At 39.7% G+C, this 19,046-nt stretch overlaps 1 protein-coding gene across 1 annotated transcript in view; it reads left to right on the top strand.

Annotated features, from left to right (window-relative positions):
• The first annotated feature begins 51 nt into the window (after positions 1-51).
• Positions 52-19,046, top strand: part of OSTF1 (osteoclast stimulating factor 1) — a 35,443-nt gene continuing 16,448 nt past the window's right edge. Inside the window, exons 1-2 of the mRNA XM_039361444.1 lie at positions 52-274; positions 16,223-16,269. Coding sequence (XP_039217378.1) covers positions 241-274; positions 16,223-16,269 — 81 coding nt within the window. The 5' untranslated portion in view covers positions 52-240. The remainder of the gene's footprint in view (positions 275-16,222; positions 16,270-19,046) is intronic.

The raw sequence follows: 19,046 nt of genomic DNA, 5'->3' as shown, positions 1-19,046 counted from the left end.
GGGAGCCGGTCTGAGACCAGCCGCACTTCCTCATCGTTGCAAAAAGCACCTTTCGTGCCCTCGCCGAGCGCTCAGCTGGGACGTCCGCCGACTCTCCAGCTTCGTGGGTAACTCTCGAGCCGCGCCGCTCCAGAAATCCTTCACGAGGAAGGGTTTACGGCGATCTGGAGGTGGCGAGCGAGCCGGCTCGGCGCTAGATCGGCGGTCGCGGAGGCTTTGCTTGCAACTTTGGACGCAACGATGTCCAAGCCGCCGCCTAAGCCAGCTAAGCCAGGTAAGGCAGACGCTGGTCTCCCAAACCGCGTCCTTCTCTTCCTGGAAGCCGTCGTCTTGATGTTGCTGCCGCCGTCTCCCCTGACGGGAAGCGGGAGGATCGCGCTGGGCAAGGGAGCAAGAGAAGGGGGTCCTCCCTGACACGTGGATCGGCGGCTTGCTGCGTGCGGCTCTGCCAGGAGAGCCCCGCTGGACGTGGTGCATTTCGCGTCCTAAACCGAGATTTAACCCACCCACCCGCCACCCTCGCTGTAGCTCTGGCAGCCTTGAATCGGGCTGGCTGGCTGCCTTGTTTCCTCCTGCCCCTTCTCTCCTCGTTGCGATGCGCTGGAGATGGCGAGGAAAAAGGCTCGTTTGGAGAAGAGGAAGAGCTTCTCGCTGGGTCGGGTGGGGCTGGGTGGGAGGCTGTCACTGTCAAAAGTCAGGCCAGGAAGTTGAGCTGAGCCTGACCAGGCTCCCGCCGGAGCCACCTGGGGGCGAGCGGCGGCTGCTGCGGGAGAGCGGAAGCTCAAGCAAAACGGATCGATATTTGCAACCGCGGCTGCAATAAGAAAGCGAGCCGGGCCGAACCGGGACGAGCTCTGCTACACGAATGCCGTTGCGAAATCGGCAGCAACAGAAAAAGACTTCCGCACCCTCGTCTGCAGGCGTGTCAGAGGGTTAGAAAGTGGCAGGTTTCGTCCGGATCAGGGAGGTGGGAAGAGAAAACAGACTGCTTAGCAAAAAAAAAAAAAAAAAGCGCCGGATGGGCATTAACATATCCGGCAGATAAGCAAGCTTTCTTTATATGTAGGATTTGTCTCAATCGCTTGCAAGGCAAAACAAAACATTTTCATTCGGGGGGGGGGGAAGTTGGATAGCATAAAATCACGCCATAAAATTAATTGATTATGCCTTGGTGTGTTTTACAAGTTTCCCTTCTATTGGACCGTTCATTCATTTGCCCCAAAGGAAGGGTTCTGATTTGATGAAAGGATACTAAAGTAAAATCCACATAATCAAGGCAATTTACAATAAAAGTGAACTGTGGAGCAATTAATTAAAAAGCTACTGATGCAGCAACATCTATGGCAGCCTTGGAAACTGATGTCACCTATTCTCTCATCCAAAATGGGACTTGGCAAATGCTGATACTAAACCTTGTCTTTAAAACGTTAGTCACCTTGATCAATATTTTGTCAGAAAAGTGAAATAAATTATGAAAATGCTTGCTTAAATAATATTTTGTTATTTTGCTACCTCAGAGTCAGTGGACTGGACTGGTCCCTACAGGTGTTTTTTTTGGGGGGGGTTGGGGTGATTTTTTTTTTTTTTGCAAGATTTCAAAAGTAGCTTGCCCTTGCGTCTTTCTAGGGCTGAGAGGGAGTGACTGGCCCAAGGTCACCCAGCCTGGCTCTGTGACTGAGGAGGGATGGGAATTCATAGACTTCTAGTTTCTAGTATAATGCCTTAGTCTCACTTAGTATCACTTGTGTTTCTCTGAGTGGATCCCACAAACCCACTTCAAAGTTAGTTTCAGATCAGTTTCAAGATTCAGACTGTGAGCATGACTAAAATAACTATTATTTCTGCTTCATCTGTGCTGACTAAGTTCATTTCTGTAAAACATAAAGATCTATTTTCAGCCATGGCATTCTGCCCAGTTAATAAGATTTTTGTTAACACAACACAGACTGATACGGTAGGGTAGGGTATAGACCAGGGGTAGGCAACCTTGGCTCTTTTATGACTCGTGGACTTGAACTCCCAGAATTCCTGAGTCATAAAAGAGCTAAGGTTGCCTACCCCTGGTATAGACAAGACAATCAATACTGTATCTATGCAGTGTATTAGTGATGTGGTCATTTGCTATACAATGAATGCATCTCATACAGGTAATCCTTGACTTACCATAGTTTGTTTAGTTACCATTCAAAGTTACAACAACAATCAAAAAAGGGACGTATAACAATTTTTCACACTTATGACCATTTGCAGCATCTCCATGGTCACGTGATCAAAATTCAGACACTTGGAAACCGACTCATATTTATGACAGTTGTGCTCTCCTGAGGTCATGTGATCACCTTTTGTGATCTTCTGACAAATAAAACCAGTGCGGAAGCCAGATTCACTTGACAACTGTGTTACTAACTTGCTACTAACTGCAGTGATTCATTTAACAGGTGTGGCAAGAAAAGTCATAAAATGGAGTGAGACTCACTTAACAAATGTCTCACTTAACAACATAAATTTTGGGCTCAATTCGAAGACTATCGGTATTACTATAGCCCAGTTTAGCTATAGATGTTGATTCTGCCAACTGAGTACTGTATAACAACTATATTTTTCTTAAAAAGTTAATTCTACTAGATATCCTCCTTAGATAGAACTCTAAGAACGAAATGAAATCTAAGTTTCCATCCAGAAAAGAAGATCTTTCTAATACGGTTTATGGTGTACAATATTTTTTTTTTACAAATTCCCCATATTTCTTCATGGGATCAAACTGAACTCATAAAGAAGTTCATAAAGAACAAAGTCCTATTCTTGTGGAAAAATAAAGCCTTAAAAAATATAAGGACTTTTACGAAATTCCATGGGTGAAAGAGAGATCTTTATTTTTGCGCAAAAAGGTTCAGAAGTGACTTAACAATCAGCAAATTTCTGAACAAAGGGGAGGGTCTGAATTAAAGCTTTATAGGTTTCTTTCTCTCAGGAACAAAGGAAGCATAGATGGAATCTTACATTGTATATGGAATCTACTTTTGTGTAACATTCAGATAGTTTCTCACACGTTTAGGTCCATTTCTCATGGGAATACAATGAAGGCAGTTTTTACTTTTATACAATGTTTCTAAATATGCATTAGGTCATTCACGTACTGTTAATACAGCTTTTGGCTAACACAGCTTTCTTTCAGAGATTATGCAGACACATGATTTTTGCTTTTAGTGATTTTTCATTATTATTATTATTATTATACTTTATTCTTCTTTATTCTATGTTATTCTATTTCTTTCCCACTTTACTCCCCCCTTTTGGAAGTTTTCCAGCTTAAACTTCCATTATTCTACCTCTGATTCCGTATCTCCTGAAGGTACCATTTTATATTCCCATAAGGCTAACATTGTTTCATGTTTCGCTGTTAATTGGGCTGTACTTTCTGAGATTCTCCGAATCATGGCTATAAGACAGGGGATCAAGCAAGGAATTAAAATACACCCTAGAATTAACAAGACTTGCAGGCCTATAAACCTTCATAGTCATAGCAGCCTTGTTAATTCCAGGATCCATAGCAGTGGTCTCATTGGTTCTAGACCACCATTTACCATCTTCCCATGTCCCTGTGCATAGGAGGTCACCTACTGCTACACAAGATTCTGTTTTGTTTCTTGAGTAACATACATGTCCTACCAAGTTGGAAGTGAGACCCCAATCACCATCTTTCCCACTTGTATAGGTTAAATTATTATTTTTAGACATTTCTAGTACCTTGGTATAATTTAACTCTTGTGCCTCCCACAGTTAGACACGCCTAAAGTATGGGCAATGTCTTCTGCTAACTTAACAAAGGTATTGGTTACATGTCTAGATACTTCAGGAATATGTAGGTTCTCCATTTCCTCATAATATGACCAAAATAATGATTTTTGTTCTGGTCTTTTGGTTGCAGTTATAATTTTGACTTCTATTTCTGACATTGGGTCATAGCCATTTGTATCTATTCCTATCCCAAACATCCATTTCTTACCTTCCCACCTATTTTGTTCTAGGAACCAACTGCCATTCTTGACTGTGAGAGTCACCAAATTACAGTTATCCGTTCCACAGGAATCTGCTTTTGTTTCATTCTTTTCAAACAAGATGTGGTCTATCTCTTTTGGGTCTTGGGTATGCCACTTAATACATGACCACCACTTACATTTGACCGCACATCCATCTGGTGGGCACAAGTATTTATGTTTTGGGATAAAGTTGTGAATATTACCGATCCCTCCGCAACCATATGTTGGAGTCCAATAATTAGCTGCTTTGCAAACATCAAAGGTGACGCTAAAACTGGAGTGTGGATTGGATTTCCATTGGGAGATCCCTAAGAGTGCCTGGTCCTTATAGCTAGTTCTTGTCCTATGTGTTTTGATTCGTAAGGCCCAACGATCAGGATCAGACTTCGGGTTATAACACTGATATTGGACACCTTTTCTACAAACTTTATATATAGTTCTATTGTATGTACAAGAGTCAGGAGAACTATCTTGGCACCCTTCTGGTTTAACTGTATGGTAAATCAAAGTCTTGGTTATCTGGTTTCCTTGTTTTGTAGTTTTGATACAGTTTTGACAACCTTGGTTTCCCTGTGTTTCTGCTCTTTCTTGGTGTGTGCTACTCAATAATTCTTTATTAGAGGGTTTTTGCATTATGACCTCTCGTGTAGCCATTGTACTGATTTGTGTAGGAATGTGTGTGCATATTAAATAATTAACAAATATTACGAGCTGTAGAATCCTCATATCTTCCACCGTGCGTAGAGAGACAGCTTCCTGGGGTGTCTCAGCAAGGTTGTTGATCACACCGTGTCTTGGGAACCCGTTGCTGTATTTCTTGTAAATTTCAACACCAAAGGCTTGTCAGTCTTGTCCACCTTGTAGGTCACCGGATCTGCAGGTGCAGCTGCTTTCACTCTACTCCAATGGATCCAAGATTTTCCTTCCAGGGTTTTCACTGCCAAAGGAGAACACATGACAACAGTATACGGTCCTTTCCATCTTGGGCTCAAGGGATCTGATTTCCAGTGCTTTACCCACACTCTATCTCCAGGCTTGAACCCATGTGTTGCTGTAACCACTGGAGGGGGTTGTTGTTCCATCATATAATGGCGCAATTTTGAAACGGCCAAATTATGAAGCTGTAACTGATGTAACAATTTCTGTTGATCTACTCCCCCCTTATGTGCCAAGTCGGGCCATCCTTGACTGTCAGGTTTAAACAGGCAAGGAGGACGGCCAAACATGAGCTCATAAGGACTAAGTTGTAATTTAGTGCGGGGGGCCAGTCTGATTGCATACAAAACCATAGGCAAAACATCTGGCCAATGTAGATGAGTTTCCAAACAAAATTTGGTAATAAGTGTTTTAATTGTTCTATGGGATCTTTCCACTCTAGCAGCCGATTGAGGGCGGAAAGCACAATGAAATCTCCACTTAATTCCTAATGCTTGGGCTAAAGCCTGATTGATTTGGTGTACAAATTCAGGGCCATTATCTGATGAAATCCTAGAAGGGCAACCAAATCTAGAAATAATTTCTTTAAGAAATATTCTGGCAACCTGTATAGCTTTCTTATTTACAGTTGGAAATGCTTCAATCCATCCTGAATAGGTATCAATTATTACTAACAATGCTACATATTTCTTACTTCTAGGCATGTCAGTAAAATCAACAACAACATAGTCCATAGGAAAATAAGCGATTGGTTGTCTGCCAGGTGGTATTACTGGTCCTTGGCGTGCATTGGTTTGGGCACAAATGGTACATTGAGAACAAACATCTGCTATTAGCGAAAAAGCAAATGGAATATAAAAAAATCGTTCAAGTTGCTGTAATAATGCAGTTTTTCCCAAATGATGTTGCTTGTGTGCCTGAAAAATAAGTGGGCGAGCAAGTGCCAAAGGAACAGCAATGCGTCCATCAGGTAAAGTGTACCAGCCTTTAACTAGTTTGGCTTGTACATCTTGTTGTAATTTTTGAGTTTCCTCCCTCGTATATGTAGGATCAAGTTGTTCTAAGTAAGCGTCTAGATACATGAACCTTGTGACATCTGATTGGAGAGGGGGACCTTCTAATGCAGCTTTTTTTTGCTTCTTTGTCTGCCTTCCTATTGCCCTGGGTAATAAGGCTTGAGTCTTTTTGATGTCCAGGACAATGGATGATTGCAACTGTGGATGGCAATTGGGCTGCCTTGATAAGTCTTTTAATCAAAGTTGCATATTGGATAACTTTGCCTGTGGAATCCAAATATCCTCTCTCTTTGTAGATAGCCGCATGTGCGTGTATTGTCAAAAATGCATATTTACTATCTGTATATACATTTAAAGTCCTTCCCGCTGCTACCTCTAATGCACGGGTCAAGGCATATAATTCTGCAAACTGTGAACTGGCTTGACTAGGCAACTGTGCTGACTCAACAATAGAAGTTTGAGAAACTATTGCGTAACCAGAGTATCTACATCCTTTATCCATAAAGCTAGAACCATCAGTAAACCATTGATAATCTGGATTATGCAAGGGTTGGTCTGTAAGGTCAGGTCTGCAAGAATATTGTAGTTCTATTGTTTGCATGCAGTCATGAACAGGTTTGGTTGAATCAGGAATTGGCATTAGAGTTGCTGGGTTTAAAGTTGAGCATTGTTGCAGTGTAACTTGTGGATTTTCTAATAAAAGAGCCTGTATTTTATGCATTTGTTGATTACTTATCCATAAATGTCCTTTATTGTCAATGATTGTCTGCAAGGCATGACTAGTATAAACAGTCACTGGAGCTGAAAAGGTTAACTTGTTTGCCTCCTGCAGTAATAGCATAACTGCTGCTAGAATTTTTAAACACTGGGGCCAGCCCTGTGAAGAAATGTCCAGGTGTTTTGACAGATAAGCGACAGGGCGGTTCCAACTTCCCTGTTTTTGTGTAAGGACCCCTAAAGCTACATTTTGTCTTACATCCACATAAAGTGAAAAGGGCTTAGATATATCAGGTAGTCCTAGGGCGGGGCTGTGGTGAGAGCCTGTTGCAATTGTCTCATTGCTTGGGTTTGTTCCTCTTGCCACAAAAGAGGTTCTTTTTCTGGTCCCCTTAAAGCTTGGTACAATGGTTTAGCTGTGAGAGCAAAGTTAGGAATCCAAATTCTACAGAAGCCTGTAATTCCCAAAAAAGGCTCTAACTTCCTGTTCTGTTTCTGGGATGGGAATCTGTAACACAGCTTGCTTTCTCTGGGGGCCCAAAGTTCTTTGCCCTTGTGAAAGTTCATAGCCTAAATACATTACAGTCTCTTGAATTAATTGTGCTTTCTTTTTGGATGCTCTATAACCACAGTCTTGTAACAATTGGAGCAGTCTGGACGTGTTTTCAAAGCAATCCTCCCTGCTTTGGCCAGTTACTAAGACATCATCGACATATTGAAGGCAACAATCCTCTTGTCTGACTAACTTCAGATAAGCAAGATCTTGGGCTAGGGCTTGACTAAAACTATATTTTTAAATATACGGCTACCACAAGGATTTGATTGCTTGCCAATGGATTTATTTAGGACAGATCTGGTGGCTCCCGTGTCAACTAGCATCGGGACAACCTGTCCTCCCACCCTTATTTTAACAATGGGCTCTGGGGGTGGGGCGATAGAACCCTGTCCTCTTCAGTCTTCCCATTCCATGTCAGCTAAGCCGATCATGTTTTCTTCTCTTTCCTCTGTCTGATTGGGATAAACTGGATGCCCTCTTCCTTTGAAGCTCTTTCTGAAGCCTCTCTGGAAAGTCCCTCTAAATCCTCTTCCTCTTCCATACTGGCGAGATTGTCCCCTGGGTTGGCCATTCCTCTGGGGGCACTCCCTTTGCCAGTGTCCTTCTTGTTTACAGATGGCACACTGATTGGGTCCTAGGCATGTTCCTCCCAATGCCACGGCTAACATTTCAACTTTCTTTTTTTCTTTTTGATCTGATTTGCGTTCCTCCTCCCTGTCACGGTTACGGAACATATTGTAGCATTGAAATATTAGTGTTATCTGGTCCAGGAACCAACACCTCTCTTAGAGGGGCAATATTTTCTTCTGTTTTTATTTCTAACTTGCTCCTGGTGCGGCTAGAAACTGAGGTTTCACTTTCAAAGTTATTCAAGCTTTTATCTGTTTCTTGAAGGGATTCAGCTGTTGCTAATTTTCCTTTCTCACCGGCTTCTGGCTGAAATTGGGCTTCTCTTTCAGGCAGAGGGAGTGGAATTTTCTGATTTATTCTCCCTTCTTCTCTTCTAGGAACGTAGGGGGGTGGTCTGGCAATTTCCTCCCTATCTTCCTGGCTGAAAATCTTAGCTTTTGTTTGAGGCTTGGCTTTTTGGGTTGCCAAATATATCTTTGCACACTCTATCTGACATTTTGCTAACCATCTGGGTCTCTGTGCAATGTTGATTTTCCATAGGGGTACTGGTCCCAATAACCATTTCCAGTCACAATTTGATGAACCCGTGCAACGAGTTCGGGATTCGCCGATCCCATTTTTGGCCACCCTACGCCCAGGGCAGTCCACTCAGATTCACAGAATCTTTTTAACATGGCTGGATTTGGTTTTGGATCTCCATAATCCCTAGAAAAACCCTTTTTGAAATTCTTTAACATGCACTGGAGTGGCGTCTGGTCAACGCTCTCCTTTGACTTTTTCCCACCCATTTCTCTAATACACTACCATCGATCACTCAGCATGAGCTACAATGGTTTAACCTCCCACACAATCCTGCCTATTGAAGGCTTAAGGACGCCACCTTTGCCTTCTAGGGGGTGATCAGTCCCCTCTTCCGATCCAAAAGGGATCAGGTTTCCCCTGTTTTACAATACTTGCCTGCAGGCGTTTTCCAGACTCCTTTGTTGATTTAAGATCTGTCTGTCACCCTCATGGATCCTCAGACTGGAATGCTTCCTGATGGGTTAATTCCCTTTCCTCCCGTCGAGTTCTCCTCGTAGTCAAGAGCTACGAAGCCGGCTTTCGGAGCTGTCGTCGTTTAGGAGAGGGGGGGGGCCACCAGGGCAATCCGTCTTGGAAGGTTAAATCCTTTTTCTTAAAAGCCCTTAAAAATGTCCCGGCGGAGAAATCGCCATAAATCTTGTGGAAAAATAAAGCCTTAAAAAATATAAGGACTTTTACGAAATTCCATGGGTGAAAGAGAGATCTTTATTTTTGCGCAAAAAGGTTCAGAAGTGACTTAACAATCAGCAAATTTCTGAACAAAGGGGAGGGTCTGAATTAAAGCTTTATAGGTTTCTTTCTCTCAGGAACAAAGGAAGCATAGATGGAATCTTACATTGTATATGGAATCTACTTTTGTGTAACATTCAGATAGTTTCTCACACGTTAGGTCCATTTCTCATGGGAATACAATGAAGGCAGTTTTTACTTTTATACAATGTTTCTAAATATGCATTAGGTCATTCATGTACTGTTAATACAGCTTTTGGCCAACACAGCTTTCTTTCAGAGATTATGCAGACACATGATTTTTGCTTTTAGTGATTTTTCATTATTATTATTATTATTATACTTTATTCTTCTTTATTCTATGTTATTCTATTTCTTTCCCACTTTACTATTGCATAGAAGAAACCAAGATATTAACTTGCTGGAGGGGAAAATGAATGGAGAAAAGAAATCTTAATGCAACAATAGGAGATTTGACTCTCTTCAAATGTACCCCTTGTTTTGTTTTTGTAAGTTGTCAGGCTCTAATGGATACAGACTGTACTCTTTTATACTATTTTCTGGCAGAAAACAAAAATAAACATCCCCCACAGCATTAGAGAATTTTGTTAACACTGTCAATTAAATACAGTTAATTTGAACCTAGTCACTGGAGGGAACTGGGGTCTCAAAATGTACAGATGCTTTTAGATTTGTATAAAACATTTTTCTTCCAGAGTTAGAGTCCAACCTAAATCTGGTATTTTTCAAGGCATTTCATATTGGATTCCATACCACAAACAGAGCCATGATTGTCTTCTCTGTGTGCCTACTTCCTAAATATGATTCTAGAGAAGTCAGAATCAAGAAGTCAGAATTAGATCTGGGCAAACCTGCTCTTCCTTTCCCTTACAGTAGAAGAGATGTTCTCTAAATACCAAGAATTCTGATTCAGTGGCTGGTACTCGATCCAAATATGCTGAGCTGGCAGAGATGGGAAGTGACTTGCAGACCCTCAAAGCACATAGTGGAGCTTAGGTGGATCATGATCTGGCCTCATTAAAATAAGAGCGATACAGAGGTTTCTTCTCTTTGTGGAATGGCATGAGAAGAAGGGGGTTTTTTTTCCTTCTTCTTGGCCCATACAACTCTCATCTGCTGCTCAGAAGTAGCTTCCTTCTGCCATTGGGACCTTAGCACCAATGCCCAGGCCTTTCACTAATTATGGCTTTAAGTTCTGGGTCAGCAACATGTCAATCATAAATATCTCTCTTGGAACTCTGTGCCTCACCTGCTCACTTGTTGCTTATTTATTTAGATGCTTTTAATGAAAAGGAATAGAAGAGAATCTGGCCTACATAAAAGCAGAAAGACAGCCTTGAGTATAAGCTATATTTCTAGGACCGAGTCTGTGCTCCACCCTAGAATGTTCCAAATATTTTTATTAGAAAATAAAAATGACCATAGGAAGAGGTGATGGTGCCCGGTGCTCTGATCAGAAAGAAAGAGAAGAGAAATAAGGAAATGGAAGAGACAGCAGGTAAGAATCCGTAGCATCCTTCTTCCATTGGACCAAAAATAGGGTTTTCCAACTTGGGCTGGCACACTTACAGCTGTCTGGTTCACCTGCTACACTGTGCTCCAATTAGCTACTGTACACAACAGCAGGAATGCCTTCTAGGGGTCCACACACTGCCTGTGATGGGCACTTTTGAAAACAAGTTTGCCAATGGAACAGTGAAGTGTGGGCCGGACCTGCCCATCTTATTTTCTAACATTGAAACAATGAGCCCTTCTTTAACACTAAGTGAAGCCGACAAGAGTTTTGCCACTTTTCTAGCCAAGTGGCAGGAAAAGAATAGTAAAACTATGGTCCTTTCCCTTTTGTCTTTTCTTCTCCTTCCTCCTGTGAATGCAAGGAAGTCTGAACTCCAGGGGGGGGGGAGAGACCCATATAAAAGATCCGTCAGTAGAATCCATAGGTCCCAAAAGCTATTGGAAAGCAAAGCAGTTGGCTTGGCCTGGCACAGGTGGGCAAGTAAAAACGCAAGACAATCTAGTGCTCGTCATCTGTAGCAAATTCAAAACCCCAGGCTATCTCTGTGTTGAAAGGGGAGGCAGCGATTGAAATCCAGAAAAGCATTTCATAGGCTGGCATCCTTTCCCGCCAATTTGCATGTGCAAATTCAGCAGCAGGGAGCTACACTTGACTTACATCCACAACTGAGTCCCAGATTTCTGTTGTTAAGTGAGACAGTTGTTAAGTGAGTTGTGCCCCATTTTATGACCTTCCCTGCCACAGTTGTTAAGTGAATCGCTGCAGTTGTTAAGTTAGTAACCTGGTTGTTAAGTGAATCTGGCTTGCTCATTGACTTTGCTGGTCAAAAGGTTGTGTTGAAAGAAAAGTCTTCATTGTGGTTCAGTCCAAGCTGGGAATAAACATGGCGACTGCTTTAGGAAGAAGGTTGCAGTTTATTGAAGAGGAGAGCCAGACAGAAAGATGGGTCTGGCAGAAAAGAGGGAAAAATGGGGCTGAGCACATGTAGGGAGTGGGTTTTTATACCCTCAAGCCTTTTGTTTGGAATTGCTTCCTGTTCCTGTTTTGAGGCTTTGTATTTCCTGTGTCTGGGTGTGCCCTTTGACATCTGTGGGTTAATCCTATTATGTCCTGTCTTAGACTTTGGATGGGGTATGTAGATTTTAGGTGTCTTTGTCTTCTTAATCTTCTAGCTGGGGCTTCCAGCCTTCCTGGATGGTTTACATCTGCATTTGTACAGAGGTAGTTTTCTTCAGGCTCAGAAGAAAACTGGGCATGCTTTTCTGCCTCTTTAAGATCCTTTGAGGAAATATATTTTCCTGCCCTTTTTAATATTTTCTTCTCTGAGGGGCTGACTTCCCACAGTTGCAAAAGGTGATCACGGGACCCCAGGACACTGCAACCATCATAAATACATTCCAGTTGCCAAGCACACAAATTTTGATCACATATGACCGTGGGGGTGCTACAATAGTCATAAGTGTGAAAAATGGTCATAGGTCACTTTTTTCAGTAACCTCGAATGACCACTTAACAAATGGTTGTAAGTCAAGGACTACCTTTATTGCAAACAGAAGTGACAAGAGTAGTATTTTAAGTACCTGAAAAAGCTTCATAACACAGTCTTTCCAAATGTCATTTTTTTAAAATCACAGCAGCTCTGCATTTTCCATAGTGTGGTCTAAGAGCATTTTGAATTGCACCCGTTGAACTCTGAATGCAGTCTTTTTTTTTTCAGGAACCAGCACTGTGCATGGCGCCCGGCTACAGTGGAACAGGAATAGGACTGTGCTATTTCTGCTTCTGAAGTCTGTGCAGCAAGCACACTTAATCTGTAGAGGGAAGATACATACAAGTAGTATTAGATCAAGACACAGTTTCTCCTTTGAGAAAAAGGAAATGATTGCATTTTTTTTTCTGCCCCACAGATGGAAAGCTATGTGTTGAGGGAGTAGTATGTGAAATAGAAAACTGACAACACCCCCATGTGCCTTTTAAACCTGTTTCCTTTCTGCTCCTACCTGGATGCAAACATCTGGCCTTAAACGCTTCCTCTTTTTTTCAGGTGGATGTCATTGTTGTAATTAAGTTATTGTGCACTATTTTTTTATTTTTTATATATATAAATTTGATTAGTTTTTATAGGATTAGGAATGAGATGGCGTCGGGATTGGAGTTGGGATTTGGATTAGGATTAGGGTTGGGGTTGGGGGTTAGGATTTTTTCAAATAACATTCTCAATATTTAGCACAACGTCTGGGTTCATGTGTTTAACAAAAAATAATAATTAATTATCATAAACAATATGTTAATTAATCGCTCGATAGTCTTCTTCTTGCTAATATATATTCAAAGTTGCATAGCACATTCCTTTCTCTCTAACTCGTTTTTCTAGCCATTGATAGAAATTATCCCATGTTCTAAAATACACTGAGTCTTCTTTCTCTTTTATCTTTAAAGTCAATCTATCCATTTCTGCACACTCTAAAATTTTCTTAATTAATTCTTCTTCAGTTGGTAAATTTTCATTTTTCCAATGTTGGGTAAATACAATTCTTGCTACAGTTAGTATGTGTAAAATGAAATATATACAATCTTTCTCATAATTTGCACCTGTTATTCCTAACAAAAATAATTCTGCCTTAAAGTCTATTTGTTTTTTAGTCATTTTCGCCAGCCATAAATGTATTCTTAACCAAAAACTTTTTGCTTTAGGGTATGTCCACCAGATATGGTAACAAGTACCTGATCTTTGTTTGCATTTCCAACAATTATTTGAAATATTTTTAAACATTTTTGCTAATCTCAATGGTGTCATATGCCATCTGTAAAACATTTTATATAAGTTTTCTTTATATGCCACTGCTTTAGTTAGTTTAACATTTCTTTCCCATAACTTTTGCCAGTCTTCTAATTCTATATTATATCGAAAGTTCTTTGCCCATATTATCATTGTTTCTTTTACTTGTTCTTCCTCCATCTTTAAGTTTAACAGATATTTATAGAGTTTCTTAATCAACTTTTCATCTGTTTTTAACAGTATCTAGTCAAATTCTGTCTGTTCTTTATAGAATCCCATTATTTTAGCATCTTTTTTCATATCTTGTTTTGATTTGCAAATATGGCCACCAAGATAGATCAATACCTTGTTCTTGTAAATCTTGTTTGTCTTTCAATTTTCCTTCATTGTCTAAGATATCTTTATAGATCACAACTTTTCTGTAATTAATTAAATTTGGGGAAGCAAAAGCTTCCATTGTTGAAAGCCATCCAGGTATCTTGATGTAAATTTTTGCTTTTATTTTTTCCCATTCTGAAAGAAGTGCATTTCTTACAAAGTGATTTTGAAAGTATGTATTTTATTCTTCCCATGCCACAGAAAGGCATGCCAACCAATTTGTAGGTCAGGTGTAATAGTCTTTTGTCTCTAAGCATTATCCATTCTTTAAGCTCCGGTATGTTAAAATAGTTGCTTGGTAGTATAATATCCAATCCAGCAGTCCAAATCCTCCACTTTTTTTCACTTCTTGTAGCATTTTCAGTCTAATTCTAGCTTTTTTTCCTTGCCAGATAAATTTCAGTATTGTTGTATTCAGTTCATCAAAAAAAGCTTTTCCCACCTATTTTGAAGCCTCCCTTCAGTCTTAAAGCATTTTAAGGATTGCTTTAATGTTGCTACTGCAGTTGTTAATTATTTTTATCATAAAACCAAAGTATGAACTTCTGATGAAATGGAATCCGTAAAAACATCTAGGCACGTTCTTCCCTCTACATCAGTGTTTCCAAACTTAACCATTTTAAGATGTGTGGACCGCAACTCTCAGAATACCTCAGCCAGCAACTTTTGAGCCCAAAAGTTCTGTTGCTAAGTGAGACAGTTGCTGAGTTTTGCCCCATTTCATGACCTTTCTTGCCACATTTGTTAAGTGAATTACTGCAGCTATTAAGTTAATAACACGTTTGTTAAGTGAATCAGGCTTCCCATTGACTTTGCTTGTGATCATGTGATCATGTGTATCCTGGGATCATGTGATCAAATATGATCACATGATCCCAGGATACTGCAGCCATCATAAATACACGCTAGTTAACAAGCATCTGAATTTTGATCACATGAATGTAGGGATATTGCAATGGTCATAAGTGTGAAAAACAGTCATAAGTCACTTCTTTCAGGGCCCCAGATTCATCAGCTACTTTGCCAGAATAGAGACTTGCCACGTATGGGTCTGCCATATCTTCTAATTGTGTTCAGTTGAATGATCATATTACCAATTGCAATACTATAGTTCTAATGTATTTCTAAAATGAAAACTCATTCTTCACAACGAGGTTTGTTTTGCTTTTTTAAACTTATAATAGAAAAGCAATTTCAGGCTCTCCATTTAGCACTGGAAACATTTCCTCCTTAGAAGTTAAAAATGTATAAGCATGTGTTGGTGTGCAAAGCAGAAAAGTAGCTAATTGTAATTTAATTTTAATTTCCATTGTAATAAATGGAAATAATATAATATAAATATAATATAAATAAAACAATATAAATGCCAACTTTGTATTAAAATATGAAATAAAATATATAAAATATAAAATGCAACTAAACTTCGGTGGCATTGATCGAGGTTTATGGAGTAGCAGTTTAGTATATTTGATGATGGCTCAAGAATGAGGTTTTATATAATGAATAAATGATCATAAAGGGCAGAGGTGAAGAAAATGAATAAGCTGAAGAAAAGCTCTGGTGTTCCAAAACAATTGCCTATTATTCAGAAAGCTTCAGTGTTTAGTTGAAAGCACTCATAAAATTCTTCCACTGAAATAATCTCAGATCGTTTTAAAGGGCTATTTTCCCTTATATTATTTGAATCAAAAATAATTTTACCTTTGCCCAAAATTGTTTGAGAGAATATAAAAATTGATTTTGGAGGAGTAGGGGCTAATTGTTGTTATCCGATCTCTGCTGGTGATTTCCAAAACCAGTTGTTGTTTTTATGAACTTTGTACAGGAATTAACATTTTCAAGCAAAGCAAGCTATAAAGAAATGGGTTGAAAATCTGTATAAGCTCTTTTTTGCCTGGACATGCCCTTTTAAGATATCTGTAGCAAAATCCCAAAGAAAACAGTCTATATCATTTGTGGTTCCTGTTGACATAAGCAGAAGAAAACACAGAAATAATTGGACTGTAATTTTCTTTCTCATGAGTTTTCTATGATGATGAAAGGAGTGAAAATAATAGAACATTTTACAGATTAACACTTGATTCACACTTGTACTAGTATTTCAAGATATTTGCTGTTTTTTTTTTCAATTTGGGACTAGAAGAAATGAAGGTCATAGGTTTCACGCAGTTTAAGACTGTAAGGAAAAAGGAAGAAAATAAACATTTGAAAAAAAAACAACAGGAATCCAGACTGCCTACTTCAACTCTGTCAACTATTTGAGTTGCTTTAGGAAAAGAAGAAATGTTCTCTGGTTAATGCTTATTTCTTTCTGTATTTTAGGGCAGGTGAAAGTCTTTCGAGCCCTGTATACGTTTGAACCCAGAACAGTAAGTATATTTCTACTTTTTCAAAATATGTTAAAAAGGAAAATTTGAATATGAAGAGGTAACTTCCTCCAGACTATTTTTTTTATGAACATGAAACACTGGAAGGAGTATATGTATTTCCCCTGTGGAGATGAAATATCATCCAATTTTTATTTTTTAGATTAAAGCTGCTGTTTGTTCATCATTCATATTTACTGAGAACTTAGTCACATGTCCTGCAGATTGTGTCTTGCCTTCTAAGTAAAAATGAATGTTGTTTGTAATTTAAAGTAGACAACTCAGCCTTTTCATTGCTAAATCATATTCTGGTATGTGGTTTAGGCCTTGATTGTGCAAATCCCGCCAACTGATCCAGTCATTCCTGAGCAAACAGTTCAAAACGGCTGAAAGAAGTATGACAGGAAGTGGCTCATGATTGCAAATGGCATTCTTAACCACTAAGAATTAAGAAAAAAATTATTTTAAAACAATGTTGTGTCCATCTCCTCCTTCTGCATTAATCTTCTGATTTTATACAAAGTTTTGAGGTATGATTTCCTCAGTGATCTTAACCTAACTGTTTTCACGATTTGAATTTTATGGTAACCTCACTGAAACTTTGCAATGGTGAATGGTATGTTAATGTTTTAAATCAACCAATTTCTGTAATTTGACAGTTCAGTCTGCTATTGTGCTAAGTTACATCATGTCTTGGAACTGGTTTTTCACAATGTTTTTCTCAATGTCTATCTTTACTCAGTGTCTTTGGCCTTAACCTGTGACATTTAGAAATCTGGAATTTAGAGGATTATAAAAGAATCTAAGCCTCATCGCTCACTTTTGATGCACCTTAGGGCAGGCGTATCAAACTCGCCACTTGACGTGTCACGACGTATTGCAACTTTTTCCCATTGCTGACAGTGGGGTGGACATGGTTTCACCATGGTGCATCCGGCCCGCGGGCCAGCAGTTTGACACTCCTGCCTTAGGGAGACCAGGAATAGATTAGCTTCTGCTTGTTTGCTCCAATCAATTACAGTAAAGTATTGGGACGCAACTCTTGCTTGCAAGATGTTTTCTGAGCCCTTGTTCTGCCTTGGATAAATTGTAGAGGTAATATTCTCTTAGCTGTTATTCTATCATTTCATCTCAGCAGGGCCAGCATTTAGCTGATACTGTCTGGGACTGGAAGCTAAGTAGGATTAGGCTTGGTTAGTACTTGGATGGGAGCCCCTGAATAATACCAGAGCTGAAATTATACCAGAAATAAAGCTAAAAATTGGACCATTTCATCAAAATTACAGCTTGGGCATTGCAACATTCCTTATTTGTATGTGACATCAGAACACTCATATAAAAGGAGCAGAGTTTGCAGCATGAGAGCACAATTGTTTTATTAGTTTTCTCTGCTGTTTTCTCTGATGGATACCTCTGACAAAAATATCTTTGCTGATTTTGGGTGTCAGGTTTGTAAGATTGGTGGAATAAGCAAATAGACAGAAATAATAATAATAGTAATAGTAATAATTAATATTATTATTATTATTATTAATTATTATTCTGGGACTTCAGAATTCAAACAGACAAGCACCTGCAACATAACACTCCAGACTTAACAATTGTTGATAAGAAAGACAAAAAAGTCTGGATAGTGGACGTGGCAGTGCCTGGAGACAGCAGAATAGACGAGAAAGAATTGGAGAAGATAACAAAATACAAAGACCTACAAATAGAAATAGAAAGACTGTGGCAAAAGCAAGCAAGGGTAGTACTAATAGTGATAGGCTCCTTGGGTGCAATCCCAAAACAACTGGAGCACCACTTGAACACCATTGGCATTGACAAATTCGCTATTAGTCAATTGCAAAAGGCAGCCTTACTAGGAACTGCTTCCATCCTGGACGATATCTGTAATACCATCAAACATCCACATCTGCCTATCCCAGGTCCTGGGTAAGGACTCGATAGGTAGACAAAATGCCAAATCCAGTCTGGACATCTGGCTGACTGTGCGATGATCCATAATAATAATAATAATAATAATAATAATAATAATAATAATAATAATAATAATAATAATAATAATAATAAGGAAAGTTGGAAGGGACCTTGGAGGTCATCTAGTCCAACCCCCTACTCAGGCAGGAAACCCTATACCATTTCAGACCAATGGCTGTCCAGTCTCTTCTTAAAAACATCCAGTGTTGGAGCATTCACAATTTCTGGAGGCAGGTTGTTCCACTGGTTAATTTTTCTAACCGTCAGGAAATTTCTCCTTAGCTCTAGATTGCCTCTCTCTTTGATTAGTTTCCATCTGATTCAGTAATCTGGTATTAGCACGCAGAGCTTCCTTGTTTTGTCTAAGCTCCTGAAGGAGAACTGCAAAACCAATAAGCATTTTTGACCCCTCTCACTACAAAACCAGGGAACTAGGAACTAGTCTGGGAGTGGGAAAATACTATTCCTCTTTGGCCCTATAAATCCCATTGCTATGTATCTATAATGCAAGAGACTCACAGATGTATCTATACCGCAACAGACTCCAAATAGTGTTGGAGAGCCATTAGGCACTTCTGTTATGTCATTATATGGCACTGTGGGGTTTGTTACTCGCTGTATGTGAATGATGGTGAAGAGAGAGATGGGGAAAGAATGGCTAGGGATGGCTCAAAGGCAGACTGAGAATGTACTTGGCAGCCCAGCTTTCAAAATGTTTTCATTCAGATGGATATGAGAGTTGCAGACTGATTAGCACATGACACAGGTCTGTGGCTTCTTATTCTGATTACAACAGCAGT

Source organism: Crotalus tigris, unplaced genomic scaffold, assembly GCF_016545835.1.
Source record: "Crotalus tigris isolate CLP2741 ecotype Arizona unplaced genomic scaffold, ASM1654583v1 scf7180000017585.4430047, whole genome shotgun sequence".
Lineage (NCBI taxonomy): Eukaryota > Metazoa > Chordata > Lepidosauria > Squamata > Viperidae > Crotalus > Crotalus tigris.
Note: the sequence above shows the minus strand (reverse complement) of the source record. Positions and strands in the feature narration are given on the sequence as shown.